At 47.0% G+C, this 16,684-nt stretch overlaps 1 protein-coding gene across 16 annotated transcripts in view; it reads right to left on the bottom strand.

The window, feature by feature from the left end:
* The window catches only part of Dysf (dysferlin), a 201,616-nt gene that overhangs the window by 159,273 nt on the left and 25,659 nt on the right, over positions 1-16,684 (bottom strand). For all 16 annotated transcript variants that reach the window (XM_021164299.3, XM_085840480.1, XM_021164311.3 and 13 more), the window contains exons 2-3: positions 13,519-13,574; positions 11,314-11,405 (exon numbers count right to left, since the gene is read on the bottom strand). In XM_021164299.3, the coding sequence (XP_021019958.1) occupies positions 11,314-11,405; positions 13,519-13,574 (148 nt within the window). The remainder of the gene's footprint in view (positions 1-11,313; positions 11,406-13,518; positions 13,575-16,684) is intronic.

A 16,684-nucleotide genomic window follows, 5' to 3' on the forward strand; every position in this document is an offset into this window, starting at 1 on the left:
CAGATCTGTGTGTGTCCCTCAGAATTGGCACCCCACTGTGACTTCAAGAGTGGGGTGTTGGTAAGAAGGCCCCCTCAGGCCAGTCAGCCGTAAGCAAAAGGAGTGCCGGAGACCATTTGCCACATCCTGGGAAGGCAGATCAGGGAAGACACACCACAGGTGCTAGGTGAGGGAGACATTCTGAGGAGCAGCACATGTGCATGGGCCCAGAGCATGGCTTTAACCCCAAGAGGAAGAATGCACAGCAATACCCAGTGGGAAATCAGCACCAGGCCAGGCCACAGAGAGTCACATACCCAGAGAGACACTCCTGTCCCCAGAGCCTAAGACAAACACACCACCTCAGCAGCATACAGTGATCTAATCCTGAGAAAGCATCCGATGGTTTCCAAAGGAAGGAGAATAAAGAGCAGCCTTCATTCCCAGCACCCACACAACCATCAGTAATGCCAGTACCAGGGGACCTGATGCCCGCTTCTGACCTCTGTGGGCATCAGGCCCATGTATGATATGGGTAGAGATATACATGTAGTCAAACACCCATACACATATAATATATGAATCTTTTTAATTAGAAATGTTTCAAATAAAAATAAATTGTTCCAAGAGATAAAGACGGTGGGATTAAAGAAGGCTAGGGTAGCCGACCTTGCCAGCACATACCACAGCACTTGGGTGATGGAAGCAGGGAGACTGGGGCCTCAAGGTCACCCCAGCGACACTGCAAGCTGGAGGCCATCCTGGGCCAAATGAGACTCAATTAAAAAGTCAAACAAGGGGCTGGTGAGGTGGCTCAGTGGATAAGAGCACCCGAGTGCTCTTCCGAAGGTCAGGAGTTCAAATCCTAGCACCCACATGGTGGCTCACAACCATCCTTAACGAGATCTGACTCCCTCTTCTGGAGTGTCTGAGGACAGCTGCAGTGTACTTACATATAAATAAATAAATAAATAAATAAATAAATAAATAAATAAATAAATAAACAAACAAACAAATAGAAAGAAAGTCCTTAAAAAAAAGAAAAAAGAAAAAAAAGTCAAACAAACAAAAATTAAAAAAAAAAGTACTAGAAAGCTAAAGAAATATGACTCGACCTGGGACTCTAGACTGCATCTGGTTCTGGGGGAGAGGTGGGCACTGTTCGGAAAAGCATTTCTTGATCAGTTAATAGGATGCTCTAAAGCATAGAGTCTATCTATCAAGTTCATCCATGTAATATATCTACTGAGGTTAATATGGTGCCCAGCTATGAAAAGAAATAGCCTCTACCTTAAGAACTCTGCCGTGGGATATTCAGGCTAGACAACTGTGATGGTTATGGCTTACCTTCAAATGGGAGGAGAACAGAGAGAGAGGAAGGGAGACATAGTGAGAGAAAATTAGAATCAACAGAAGTAAAGGGCAGGTGGGCCATCTCTGTACTCATTTCTTCTCTTTATTTTTTATAATCGTGAAATTAACCTTGTAATATTCACCATGGGCCAGTTTTTCATATGTGTGTGTGTGTGTGTGTGTGTGTGTGTGTATCACAATTCAATCTCCAATGACTCAGTTGCATCCTGTCATCATGAGTCAGAGCCCCTGTCCATCCTGGGGTGCACACACACACACACACACACACACACACACACACTCCAGAGAAGAAACACTCCTGATCTGAGCCTCCTGGGCCCTGAGCTTTGCATGCCTGGCAGGGAAAGACAGGAAGTGAGAGATGGTAGGACCTTCCCCAGCCCCTGAACCCTCCTGGCCTCAAGCAGCCTTCCTTCCGGGACTTGACTCCCTAGAGGTTGTCCAGAGGTAACTCGAAATAGTTTTCCACTTCAGTCCAGAGAAAGACAAAAGAAATAGTATCCTGAAATCCAGGGATGTCCTGGACAGAATCCAGGACAAAATATAGTTTTAAAAATCCTTGAAAATGAGGGTGTGCCCAGCACTTTTGAGCCCACGGAGAACAATGGGATGGTGAGCTGTAAGAATTTGGGCCCCAAACTGCCTCCTGGGGAGTCCAGAAAACAGTCTGCAAAACCGAGGCCCTACTGTGCCTGTTCTTCCCAGTTCTACAATGGCACCCTGAAGCTCGGCCTTCCAAAATACCCTCACGGATTCCCGGATCTGAAAGAGAATGCCCTGAGCTAAGCCACTGAGAGCGGAGGAAAAGGTTCTCTGTGCTCTGAGTGGACCAAGTGTGCTGATTGCTAGTAAGAGCCCAAGTGTGCAGAGTTAGGATGAAGCCAGAGAAGGAGGTCAAGGAAACTAAAAGCTCACGTAGACAATCACTCCATGATCTCACCACTTCTGAGGCAAAGAATAACAGAGGTCAGGGCCAGCCTGGGCTACAAAGAAAATCATTGTATAAATAAATAAATAAATCGGCTATGGTTGTCTGCAATCCCAGCATTCAGGTGAAGCAAGAGGATCATGAATTTGAGACTAGCCTGGGCTACATAGCTACACTCTGTCTCAAAAGAGAAATAGAGATGATAGGTAGGTAGATAGATAGATAGATAGATAGATAGATAGATAGATAGATAGAGACAGGCAGACAGACAGACAGACAGGCAGGAAGGATAAATTACAGAGGGGACAATAATCACATGAAAGATTCTTAACTATCAGTCAAGGAAACACAAGCTACACTATATCTCCTCTTGACCATCACGCTGCTCTACAATGTTGTTAGACACAAGTTTAATTATTTTTGAAAAGCAACTTGGAAGAATCTCCAAGCTTCTTTGCGCAATATATATATATATGTGTGTGCATGTCTGTGAGTTGGGGAGAGGTTTTGCCTTGGTTTTCATGACAGAATCTCTTACTGGCCTGAAATTTGCCTGAATAGGCTAAGCCGGCTAGCCACCAGGACCCAGAGATCCATCCACCTATGTCTACCTTCCTTAGGCTAGGATTAGGTGTATGCCATAACATCTGACTTTTTTAATGGGTTCTGGGCATCAGGATCTATCCTCACGTTAGAATAGCAAGCAGTTCCCCAGCCCTCCAAACATCTTATATGCTTATTCTCTTTACTCCAATACACCCACTTCCAGGGACCAATGCAAACAAACAAACAAGCAAGCAAGCAAACAAATAAAAACAAAACCACCCCCACTAAACAAACACAAACTTTGACACATTAAAACATTGGAATCAGAATAAAATTGTTCATTGGATAATCACTTGAAACAAGAAATTGGAAGGAACCGAAACTACAGCCAGTAAGGGCACGGTGAGCACGGTGAGACAGGAGCACACAGCAGCGTATTTCCGAGTAAAGAGCATGCGCATCATCTCTCACTGTATGGCAAGGTGAGCTTAATAGAGATGCGTGCAAGTCAGAATAACACGTGACAACGAAAAATAAATGTGATATACTGTGGGGTGACACACACATGGAGAGTGACACAAAACAGTGTGTGTGTGTGTGTGTGTGTGTGTGTGTGTGTGTGTGTGTGTGTGTGTGTGTGTAAAAACATACTTCATAGGCTCAGAAGAATAGAGCAGAATCTAAACCAAGTTGCTAATGATAAATGCCATGGGAGACAGGGAAGAAATGAATGAATGAGAGAAGATTGTCACTTTCCCCTATGCCTCCTTAGTAATGGAGCTTGAGTATATATACACCCACAGACACAGACACACACACACAGATACACACACAGACACACACACACACAAACACACACATGTATACCCACATACAAGTATGCACACACACATATATACACATACACACTTTTGTGGAGGTTTTAAAGTTTAAGTTAAAATCGGCACAATTCGGACTTCATCCATGCCTTCCATCAGCTATAGAAGGCCCAACTTATTCTTACATGTATAAATACACAGGTTTGACATTCCTCAGAACACCTTGGTTTTTGTGGTGTCTTTCTCACTAGGACCTGGGACTCACCAATTAGGCTGGGCTGGCTGGCCATAATACACACCTGTCTCCTGTGCCCAGCACTGGAGTACAGACATGTACCAACACCCAGCTTTTACATGAGCCCTGGGGACTGGACTTAGTCTTCATGCTTGTGCCGCACACTATGTTATCTCTGAGGTCCATTTCCTTGTTTTTTGATGAAAAAACATGTATGCATTTATATAAGAAACATATCAAGGCATGTAGAGCACATTCATGTGCTGTGGGATTGATGTATGTGCATCTGTGTGCATTCTGCTATGGCCAATAGCCCCCATAGTTAGCCTCCTCAGTGTTCCTATCCATGGGCTTTTGGCAGACACACTGTCATTCACCTACAGCACAACCTTGCCTCACATAGCTTATATTATCCCAGTGTCCCAACGGGAGAATAGCCTGAGCGCACACACACCCTGCCCCCCAGTACCAGACAGGGACTCGCTGCAAATAATGAAGTTAAAGTCCCTTCCTTCCTTCTCATTCTCTCTCTCTCTCTCTCTCTCTCTCTCTCTCTCTCTCTCTCTCCCCTTAAAAAATACAGACAAACCAAAACAACAATAACAAATAAGAAATACATACAACCCCCCGCCCCCACAAAACCATAAAAATCAAAATAAACAAGCAAAAGACTGAAAAAAAAAAAACAGCCAAAAAAAGCTAAATGAGCCGGGCGCGATGGCACATGCACTTGGAAGGCAGAGGCAGGCAGATTTCTGAGTTGGAGGCAGCCTGGTACACAGAGAAACCTTGTCTCAAAAAAAAAAAAAGAAAGAAAGAAAAAAGAAAAAAGAAAAGCTAAATGAGACACAAGTTGTACAAGAACATTATAAAGTTTGTTTTGTGTTGGCCAACTACTCCTGGGCCTGGAGCCCATCCTGGGAGTGGTTACTGTACCTGGTGAGACCCCATTGGAGAAATCTGAATTTTTTTCCTTGCTAGCAGGTCAGTTGCAGGGAGCCTGTTGGTTAGGAGTTGTAGCCAGCAGATTTTTTTCTTACAGGGCTGAGACAGGGTTCCGATGTTTAAGAGACAGCCAAGGTTGAAACAATGTAACAATCTTGAGCTGTCTGTCTGATACAAGAAGCCACTAATCGCTGGGAGCTGCCTACATTTAAAACACTAAGCTGAAGTAAAGAACCGGGTGTGGCCCTGCACACCTGAATTCTCAACATTTGGGAAACAGAAGCCCCAAGACCAGGAGTTCCAGGCCTCCCTGGGCTACAGGGGGTGAGGAGAGAGAGGGGAACAAAGCAACAGACTTGTGAGCTGAGGTGCAGGGAGGCAGGTCATGCAGGATGCGGAAGGCCTTGGGGGTTTCTAGATGCAGATAGTGGCTCTGGATCTGTAGAGGGAGAAAGGTGAGAGAGGAGAGAGAGACTGGGAGAGGGAAGTCCCACTTATGAGTAAGAGCTACCTGGTTGGAAGAAGGCCATCAGAGGATAATGGTGAGCTCACAGAAGATTGTCAGGAATCCCAGGGTGTGGCTGCAGGACTTTGCAGAGGGGTCAGAATAGAGGACTCAGAACAGCAAGACAATAACAGTCACCATCCACTGGGCACCAGACTGTGTGGCTGGCGGGTGTTGAGGCGGGGTCCTCTTAAAAACACTCACTGAACTTGTCTTAGTTATGTTTCTACTGCAGAAGAGCCACCATGACCAAGGAAAAGTATAAAAAGAAGTATTTAATCTGGGCCTTATGGTTCCAGAGGGTTAGAGTCCATGACCATCATGGTGGGAAGTGTGGTAGCAGGCAGGCAGGCATGGCGCTGGAGCAGAAGCTGAGAGCTCACATCTCAGTCAACGAGCAGGAGGCAGAGAGCTAACTGGGAGTAAGCTTAGTGTGGGCTTAATTTCGCGTGGGTGCTGGAGAGCCAATCAGCCCTCGCGCCTGCACAGCAAGCACTTACCCAGCTGAGCCTTTATTTATTTCATGTTTGTGGGCATACTGTCCCTGTCTTCAGACACACTAGAAGAGGGCATCAGATCGCATGGCAGATGGTTGTGAGCCACCAATGTGGTTGCTGGGAATTGATCTTGGGACCTCTGGAAGAGCAGTCAGTGCTCTTACCTGCTGAGCCATTTCTTCTTCTCTTATACAAGCTCGTTGTGAGCATAGATTACAGCACGAGGGCATTACAGAATTACCATGCAGGGACCCTATCCCTCTGGCTGCTTTAAATAAGGTCACCTCATTTAAGCTAACTGTTTTTTTGTTTTGTTTTGTTTTTTAAAGATTTATTTATTATTATATGTAAGTACACTGTAGCTGTCCTCAGACACTCCAGAAGAGGGCGCCAGATCTCGTTACAGATGGTTGTGAGCCACCATGTGGTTGCTGGGATTTGAACTCTGGACCTTCGGAAGAGCAGTCGGGTGCTCTTACCCACTGAGCCATCTCACCAGCCCTTAAGCTAACTGTTATGAAGACCACAGACTCGCTTGCTCTGATTACTCCCTTACAGAATAGGGTGTTTAGGCAGTTCTGTCCTGTGGAGAGCTGTGCTGCGAGCAATCGCCATTATAAGATGGCACTGGCCTCCGCTGTGCCTAACTAGTAAACAAGCCTTGTACGCAGGTGCAAGAGTGAACTCACGCCTAGTCACTGCCTATCTAGGGGCGTAGTAATGGGGTGATGGGCAAGCAACAAATCAGGAGCTGACACGCCACATCAGGTGCTGAAACGCCATGGCTGAGGGCTATATAAGCAACGCCATTTTCCGGGGTCGGGGTCTTCCCTCCTGAAGAAGCAATAAAGCTTTTTGCTGCAGAAGAATCTGGTTGTCCGAGTGTGTTCTTGCCAGCGAGAACGATAGCTCGGGACACTGTCCTTTTGCAGATCTTTATGAATGTGGCCTTAAATTTAAACTTAGTCTATTACAGTTTAATTCTTAAATTGCCAGAACCGCTAAATGAAGATAAATGCTTGGGAAACTTAAAAAAAATCACATGGGGTTACCTATAAGACAGTAAGTTCTGGTAAGTGATGTCTAGTGAACTGGCTAGTCTGGATGTGGAGGTCTGAGGAACTGCTCTCCCAGTATGCTGGCCTGCAGTGACCTGCTCACGTGGAAACTGGTGAGCCAGAGTTCACCAGCAGGGCTAGTGGTAAAGACATATGACCCCTCTGCAAAGCATATGACCTACAGAGCTGTCTCCAAGAGGTCCAGCCGGGCCCCAAACTGACCAACATTGTCAAAACTATGTCTACAATCCCTGCTGCCTCTGGGGTCTCAGACACCTCCCACAGCTCCTGGGAAAGGGCTGAATACAATAATGAAAATGAAACCTGCATTTCCTGGTGGCCTGCAGTTACCCGGCCTGTCCACCTTTGCCTCACTAAACTCTCAACTCCTACGTCATCAGAGGAACTGAACTCTGCAGAGATCCCAGAAGCCAGCTGCCAGGGGCCTTGAGAGCCTCCGAAATGCAGAGATAACAAAGCCAGGAGAATAACCCAAATACCTGCCCTCCAGCCACACACAGCTCCAGCATAGCTTCTGGGAACTCACCAGTCTCATCTTAGAGCCTCTGTTTCCTGTCTGTGAGGACAGCAGCAGCATCTGCTAGAGATGGATCGTCTCATAGACCAGGCTTCCCCGACACCAGAAACCTGGCTAGGTTGGTTAGTACCAGCTGGGAGGTTTCTCTGTTGCTACAGTTAGCCGGGGACTGGCTCGGAGGCTCCATTTCCAACAAGGCTGCTCCGGGGACAGCTCTGAATTTCCACAAGAACTCACTGCCCTTCACTTCTCCACCTGGAGCTACTTTCTTCTCCAGAGCCTGGCCCTGGGTAAGAGTGGGCCCTTCTCTAAAAAGTCTTCCTAGCCCACCTGCCCCATGTCCAGAGTTGCTCCAGAGGTGCTAGTCCACCTTCAAGCTCACTGAGATGCCTACCTTTCCACAAAGCAGTGAGGCTATAGCGAAGGCCACAGCTTTTATTTTACTTTTATTATTATTGTCGTAGTACTTGTTGTTGTTGTTGAGTATACTGTGCATATGTATGAAGAGAAGATATCACATGTGCCATGGTCGAGGCCTTACCTAATGAGCCTGTGCCATGATTGGACCCTTACCTAGTGAACCATCTTAACAGCTGTGGGCCACAGCTTCATAAACCTTGGGTTAGATATTATCTCACAATGTAATATGGGCACTGCAAAAACACTTAGCAATGGTAAAATTTTCTAAACCCAGCCAGTTGTGGTAGGGCACGCCTTTAATTCTGGCACCCCTGGAAGCAGAGGCAGGCAGATCTGTGTGAATTCAAGGCTAGCCTGGTCTACATATTAAGTTCTAGAACAGCCAGGGCTATGTAGACAAACTCAAGAGAAAGAAAGAAAGAAAGAAAGAAAGAAAGAAAGAAAGAAAGAAAGAAAGAAAGAAAGAAAGAAAGAAAGAAAGAAAGAAAGGGGAGGGAGAAAGTAAGGAATAAAGGAAGAAAAGAGAGGGAGGGAGGGAGGGAGGGAGGGAGGGAGGGAGGGAGGGAGGGAGGGAGGGAGGGAGGGAGGGAGGGGAAAGGAAACAAAAGGTTTCTAAGTACACCTTGACCAAAAAGTAATTTAAAATAAAACATAAAATGGCAGTGCTCACCCATATCCCTCGTGAGACTCCCTTCACTGAAGCCTTGGTTCTGAGCACACAACACACGCACCTTGCACCATGCATGCGGTTATGCCAACACTGCCTCAAACATCTGGGCTCAGATTCAAGACTACTGTATGCTGGGGACCCCTGGGGTTTTTTTTTTTTTAATGTACTTACAAAGTTTTCTGGTCTTGTAGAAAACATTACTATTTCCTATTACTTTCTTACTGTCATTCCTCAGCATTCAAATGTTGTGGGGCAGGCATCCACCAGAAAAGACAGCTCAGACATGGGGTTAAGTCAATAGGAAGTCTTATTAGCTGGGCAGTGGCCATACTGGGTATTTAGGATCCCAGAGGAGCACCAAGCCTTTCTCAGGGTGAGAAAGTAAGCTTTTGAGTACAAAAATCATGTTCTGAGCCGGGCAGTGGTGGCGTGCACTTTTAGTCCCAGCACTTGGGAGGCAGAGGGAGGTGAATATCTGAATTTGAGGTCAGCCTGGTCTATAGAGTGAGTTCTAGGATAGCCAGAGCTACACAGAGAAACTTTATCTTGAAAAACAAACAAAACAAAAACATGTTCTAGGTTATTGAGAACAGTTAGCCAGAAGTGGAACTACAGAAGGCAAAAAGCAAGCTTAGTACATTTAGAGGCTTTCCCGGAACTTCGGACTTAGATGGATTAGGTCTTCTTGGCTGTTGCTGTTGTTGACATGCTGAGTTTTCCATCATGGAGTCAGTTGTGCCAAGGTGTGCCCTGTTACAGTAAGTACTGGATTGGCACATCTTTAGATTGTACTTTGTTCACATGTTTCATCTTAATAACTGTGGTTTGGGTTGCTGACTTGAATTTCATTTTTAAAATGTTTAATTTTGATTTAAGATTAGGACAGAATTTCCTATGGTTTCTAAAATGGCCCTAGACATCCCTCTGTCATTTCGCACTGTGTACTTAAGTACAATAGAATTCTCAACACTGATGGTTCTAAAATCAAAATACTGAACAACTCTGCAAAATGTTGTTCTCTATCCTGCAGTATCAAATACTCAGCCAAGCCTTGATTATCCAGGTAAAACGCAAGGGCACTTCAGGAGGCAAATTTCCTTTCATCTGCCATAAATGGTAAAATACATGCAAAACAATATAAAATAAAAAAGTGTAAAAAAATTCTTTTTTTGATCTCACTGTGTAGCTCTGGCTAGCCTGGAACTTGCCATGTAGACCAGGCTAGTTTCCTACTCACAGAGCCCTGCCTGCCTCTGCTTTCGAACGAAGTGCTGAGATTGAAGACATGCACCACTATGTCTAGTTAAAGTAAATTCCTTTATGAACTATTATCAGTAAATACTTAATTTACCTACTTTATATACTTACATGCCCAAAGTCATGTATAATTTTCAGAAGCAAAAGAGGGCCATGACTATAGAGATGTACCGAGTAACCTCAGGCACAGGCTGGCTCCCCGCCCTATAGCCCCACTTCAGAGGCACAGGGACAGTGCCCTGTCCTTCTTCAGGGATGCCAGACCATGCACCCAGTGCTAGCTTGAACCACACAGAAACAGTAATGGCTTGGATTCTTTTTCCATGCTTCTAAGACTTCAAACTTGGCAGGTTTCGAAGCCCGAGCTCCTGCCTGGCTCTTTGATCCCTCCTCCTTCCCAGCTTCCTCCCTCCAGGTTCACAGAACCAAGATTCCCTGCCTCAGATACAGCTGACCCAGTTCCCAGACAAAGGCTCCCCTATGGGCAGGTCAGCGTGCAGCCAGCGTGCAGCCAGCCCATGCTCCTCAGGGCCAGATTTCAGTGAACAGCACCAGGCACTTGAGCCCACCCAACACAGCTGCACCGTGCTGTACTCACCAGAGACTACTGACTCCCTGTCCTTACCTAAGTACTGTCACTATAGATCCTGCCAGGCTATGTCTCCTGGCCACTTACACCCACAGCCCACTGGCCCATTGAGCTTTGGCGATCTCACCTACCACTACTTACAAGGCTCAGGATCAGCCATGACGAAGAAGCCATCCATCACCTGCTTAGACAGAGCCCGCCTTTGCCAGAAAGATTTTGCTTCTGAGATCTCTATTTGTCAACCCAGTCCAAATCTACACACACACACACACACACACACACACAGAGAGAGAGAGAGAGAGAGAGAGAGAGAGAGAGAGAGAGAGAGAGAGAAAGAGAGAGAGACAGAGACAGAGAGAGACAGAGACAGAGAGAGACAGAGAGACAGAGAGGGACGGGGAGGGGGAGGGGGAGGGGAGGGGGAGGGGGAGGGGGAGAGCAGACTAATCAGTCTGCTCCCTGTTATTACTGTTCTGACTTCAACCTCACAGTTCTTACCTTAGGTTCTTCTTCTTCCATGCAGCCCTCCTCAACTGCTCCCTGCTAACTGCAGCTTCTCTTTATCTACCCACCTCCTGGAGTGTGTGTATAGCCGCCCTCACCAGCTAAAAAGAGGCAAGGAGTATTCCTTCCCAAAGAGAGGCTACAGAGAGAGACAAGGAACCGCTCCTACTTGTTCCCCAGAGCCTGTCCTCCTGTACAAAAAAATCTTCCTGGACACTTGATCCTAGCACACCGTCCCTCCCCCACAGCTTGTGCAGCTCTCAGGAGCACGGCCAGCCAGGTTCCTTAGGCTACAGTAAGATTTTCTCCCAGCATCCACCACTAGGCTAGGCCCATGAACAGTAAGTGCGACACAAAGAACTAGACCTCAGTAGCTCTGTTTCCAGGGTCCAAATTCATCAAAACCCACCTGCACCTTTAAGTTATGAGGCCAGTCTTGGGCCCACTCACCTGTTTCTCCCCATCGTCTCATGGTCCTTGACCACCACGAGAAGTTCTGAGCTCTGGTCTAGAGGAATACCTTTGAGGTCCCACTCAAAGCCCTGGAAGAAAAGAAAAGGCAATTCAACCTGTGGCCCCAGGATACTGAGCAGACATCCAGAATGGTTCTAGGGGATGAGCCTGTATCTTGGTAGGTGGACTGGTGAATAAATGGATAGATGGGTGGATGGGTGGGTGGATGGGTGGGTGGGTGGGTGGATGGGTGGGTGGGTGGGTGGGTGGATGGATGAATAGATGGATGAGTGCATGGATGGATGGATGGATGGATGGATGGATGGATGGATGGATGGATGACTGAATTGGGTGGAATGGATAATGGATGCTGTACTAGCTAGTTTTAGATCAACTTGATACAAGCTAAAGTCATTGGAGAGGAAGGAGCCTCAATGAAGAAAATTCCTCCATGAGATCTGGCCATAGAAAAGCCTATAGGGCATTTTATTAATTAGTGATTGATGTGGGAGGGCCCAGTCCATTGTGGGTGGGGCCACTGGGCTGGTAGTATTGGGTTCTATAAGACAGCGGGCTAAGCAAGTCAGTAGCAGCACTCCTCCTTACCCTCTGCATCAGCGCCTGCCTCTAGGTTCCTGCCCTTATAGAATTCCGACTTCCTTCGATGATGAACAGTGAGGTGGAAGTATACACCAAATAAATCCTTTCCTTCCCAAGTTGCTTTTGGTGTTTCATCACAGCAATGGTAGCCCTGACTAGTTACTAGTTACTAGTCACTAGTTACTAGTAACTATAGTTGCTAGTAACTATAGTAGATGAGTGAGTGTGTATATGGATGGGTGGGTGGGTGAGTGAATTAGTAGGTGAGTAGTAGATAGAAGGGTGGATGACTGAATATGGGTGGTATGGAGGGGGGATGAGTGGCTAGATACTTGGATGAGTGGGTAGGTGAATGATATATGGATGGGTGGACACTTGGATAAAGGGTAGATAGCTAAGATAGCTATGGATGATAGGTGGGTAGGTGAATGGGTAAGTAAATGGATAGATAGGTGGATGAATAGGTAGATAGATGATAGATATGTAGATGGATAGGTAGTGTATAGGTGGGTGTGTGGGTGGATGGACAGATTGATGGATTTGTCTGAAGATGGGTAGATGCATGAATGAGTGAATGGATGGGTGGGTGAAAGGGTGGATAGATGAGTGAAGAATAGATAGGTGGGTGGATGGGTGGGCAATTCTATGGATATCTTGGTGTGTTTGTGGGTGGGTAGATGCTTGGATGAATGGGAAGGTAGATATATGAATGGGTTGATGGATAGGTGAATGCATGGATGGATGGATGGATGGATACTAGAATTCCAGGGCCTCAGAGGTAAGGGTAAGAACTAGAGACAACAAAAAAAGAAGAGGAAGCCACGCTGAAGTAGCCACATCTCATCCCAGAGCACCAGAACAAAAACACAACAGTAAAAGTGTCGGGTGATCCCTCAGAGTCCTCACACAAGATCACATGGACATCCAAAAGCCAGATCCCTGGTGTGCAGGAGGAGTTAGAGAGGAGTTAAGGAAGGCTCATCAGAGTCCTCAACCCTCCTAAAGCCAACATGCAACCTGCACCCAGACGCTGTTCTCAACCCCGCTTCAAAAGGGCCTCATAGAAGCCACATCTACAGGAAGCTCCTGAGGGGACAGAACAACTGGAGGACTTGCTTAATGAGAGAGTACTACAGGGCTGGAGAGATGACTCAGCGGGAAAAAGCACTGACTGCTCTTCCAAAGGTACTGAGTTCAAATCCCAGCAACCACATGGTGGCTCACAACCATCCGTAATGAGATCTGATGCCCTCTTCTGGGGTGTCTGAAGACAGGGACAGTGTACTTGACATATAATAAATAAATAAATAAATAAACAAACAAACAAACAAATCTTTTAAAAACAAAACAAAAAAACAATGAGGGAGTGCTACGGAGAGGAGGTAGCCTTGGCCTGTGAAGGCAAGGGAGAGCTGGCTGGCCAGAGCTGGGCAACAGAGAAAAACAAAACAAAACCAAGCATCTATCCTTTGCGCATACCCTGTGGGGCAGGGTCTCAGGATAGAGTTAGATCCCTACCCTTCTGAGAATGCTGCCTCTTGTGTCAACTCCCTGCAGAGGCAGAAGGAACAGAGAGAAATGAGAGGGAAATGGAACACGTACCTCATTCCACACGGGGTTCACACTGTTCTTGATGACTTTGGTTCTCTTCTTTACCCCTTCGGGAGATAAGGAAGACAAGAGTGCATACTCATCACAGTGGGGCATCCACCCTGACGGGCTCACCTGTAGAGATCTCCTTCTGGACTCAGCTCCAAAGGAGAGTTCACAAAACCAGCCTGGCCTCAACACCACCCAGGAATGCCCAGTGGCTGTCATTCTTCTCTCTTGGCTTTGAGGGCCACTAAATAATAGTGTGACTGAAAGAATGTTTTTTGAAAGAAAATCTCCAACAACATGGTGGTGTTTGCCTTTAATCCCAGCACTTGGGAAGCAAGCAGGTGTACCTCTGTGAGTTTAAGGACAGCTTGGTCTATACAGAGAGTTTCAAGCCAGCCAGAAAACTACTTCAAAGAAGAGGGGGGAAGAAGAGGAGGAGGAGAAGGAAGAGGAGGAGGAGGGAAAGGAGAGGGGTGAATAAGGGAAGGGGAGGAGGAAGAAGAAGAGGAGGAGAAGAAAGGAAAGGAAGAAGGGAAGGGGAGGGGAGGGGAGGGGAGGGGAGGAGAGGAGAGGGGAGGAGAGGAGAGGGGAGAGGGGAGGAGAGGGGAGGGGAGAGGGGAGGGGAGGGGAGGAGAGGGGAGAGGGGGGAGGGGAGGAGAGGGGAGGGGAGGAGAGGGGAGGGGAGGAGAGGGGAGGGGGGGAGGAGAGGAGAGGGGAGGGGAGGGGAGGGGAGGAGAGGGGAGAGGGGAGAGGGGAGAGAGGAGAGGGGAGGGGAGGGGAGGAGAGGGGGGAGGGGAGGAGAGGAGAGGGGAGGAGAGGGGAGGGGAGGAGAGGGGAGGAGAGGGGAGAGGGGAGAGGGGAGAGGGGAGAGGGGAGAGGGGAGAGGGGAGAGAAGAAAATGCTAAAGCTGTATCCTCATTAATTATGTCCTCATGGTCATTGTCTTCCTACCCCTTTATTCTCCCAGATCCTCTACGTGCCCCTCACCCCCACTATGCTGCAGGTTAGCCCAGGCCTCACCATATTAAGCAAGCACTCTACCAGTGACTTGCATCTCCAGCCTCTTTCTGACTTTTCAGACCTTTAGTGGAAATGAACCCTTCCTTGGGGCTGGGGACGTAGCTCAGTTGGTAGAGTGCTTACCTAGTATGTAGGAGAGAGGCAGGAAGATCAGCAGTTCAAGGTCATCCTTAGCTACAAGGTGAGTCTGAGGCCAGCCTAGGCTACTTGGGTAACTGTCTTAATTTTTTAAATGATAAAAATAAAATTAATGAACGAACATGAATAATCTTCCAAGAAGATTATTTTTAAGTCTTTTAAAAGATTTTTTTAAAAACCAAATTCTTGTTTTGTATTATCACATTTGCATAAAACGTCCAGAGCAAGCAAATCCATAGATTCTGGGTTCCCAGGGGTAGAATATGGAGAAGGTAAACTGGGAGTGATTGCTAGCAATGAGTTTTGTGGGACAATGCTCTTGAATCAGATCATAATTGATGTTCAATATTTAACCCCCAAATCACCTAGCATTCACTTCGTTTGTCCTGTAACACTAGGGATTGTATCTGGGGTTGTCCTAATGTTAGGCAAGCACCCTATTGCCTATTGCTAAGCTACAACTGAGTCACATCCCCAGCCTATTTTTCTATTTTTTTTAAATTTTGAGATAAGATCTCATTCAGTGTTACAGGCTGACCTTGAACTCCCTCTAGAACTTCAGATCCTCCTGCCTCAGCTTCTCATTACAGATCTATGCCACCAGGCCCTTTAACCTTAATTGGTTAAAATGATGAATTTGATTGTTTGCCTTCCTCACCGAGACTTAGAAAGGGTTTATGAGAAACAAGCAGTCTCAGAGAGTCCTATCTGGCTCATAAAGCTTCAGGGTAGACAACTAGAACTAACACTGTGACTTCTGAGAACTGACCCTTGTGACCATAGGTTGCAAGCAGCTGCAGCAACTATGGAGCAGGGAGCACTAAGGCCTGGGTGCCTATTCCTAGTGCAATGGGTGACTGAGCCTTGAAGGAAAGATTGCATAGAAGATGCCCAGGGAGAACTGCTTCTAAGGATGGACACTGGGCAGGCTATGTTCATAACCAAGTTGAGTCTGGCTTGCAACTCTGGGCTCTGCTGGGGCAGGTAGGTCTGTTCCTCTCTTAAGGTGATCCCCAGAAAGAGGCCAACAGTGGGTCGACAGCATCAGAGTGAGGAAGTCCCCACCAGGTGGTCCAACAAAGACATCTGTAACTACAGAGAAAAGCAGCTTTGAAGGAAAGGGCCATAGGCAATGATGAAGCTAGGTATGGCCACTCTGTTCAGACAGGGGCATGGATGGCTATACCTGCCCCACTTTTCTAGGGAGCATCAGAAAACGCAGTGTCTGACTGCACAATGGTGGAAGGGAAGGGACCAGCCAGCCTAGGAACCCTCGCCTCAGCCAGGTCTTCAGTCCTTCCCATACAATACATAAGACTCTTTATTGAGAAGCCTGTGGTCTCCATGACTGCATGGGCTATGAAATCTCCTCTAAGACCTGGAGCATGTTCCTGGAGCTGGAGCCCCGAGTCCTCCAGAGTTGAGCTGTGGCTGGGCTTAGCCAGGTTTCTAGTTGTTTAAGCTGCTCACATTTCCCTAGATAATGTGGAAGAGGGTGAACCTCCAGCCCCCTCCTCCTGGTTGTAGATCCCTGAGGTTGGGTTTGGTGGGCTCTGCAGATACCTAAAGCTCCACCAACTGTTCATGGCCACGCTCAAGCTTCTGGGTCCCAGAATGTCATTCTTGTAAGTTACAGAGGGTTTAGAAACTGAAACTGAAGACGTTAAAATCGGATTTAGTAATCAATTTAGCTGAGCAAGGCTGTCATCCTGGCACTCAGGAGGCAGAGGGAGAAAGATCAGCTCTAGACAGCCTGGGCCTGTGTCAAAGCAAAATTGGTAATCAATCTAAGGAGCTGAAGAGATTGCTCAGCAGTTAAAAGCATGTACTGCTCTTTCAGAGAGCCCAAGTTCTGTTCCCAGCACCTACATCAGGCAGCTCCCAACCACCTGTAACTTCGGCTGCAGAGGATAGGACACCCCCTTCCGGTCACTAAGCACAACTGCATGCACATGCATATACTCCCCTACAGACACACACTGGAGAAACATGTAATCAAAATAAGTGAAAA

Source organism: Mus caroli, unplaced genomic scaffold (assembly GCF_978045245.1).
Source record: "Mus caroli unplaced genomic scaffold, Mus_caroli_1 scaffold_7, whole genome shotgun sequence".
In the NCBI taxonomy this organism is placed as follows: domain Eukaryota; kingdom Metazoa; phylum Chordata; class Mammalia; order Rodentia; family Muridae; genus Mus; species Mus caroli.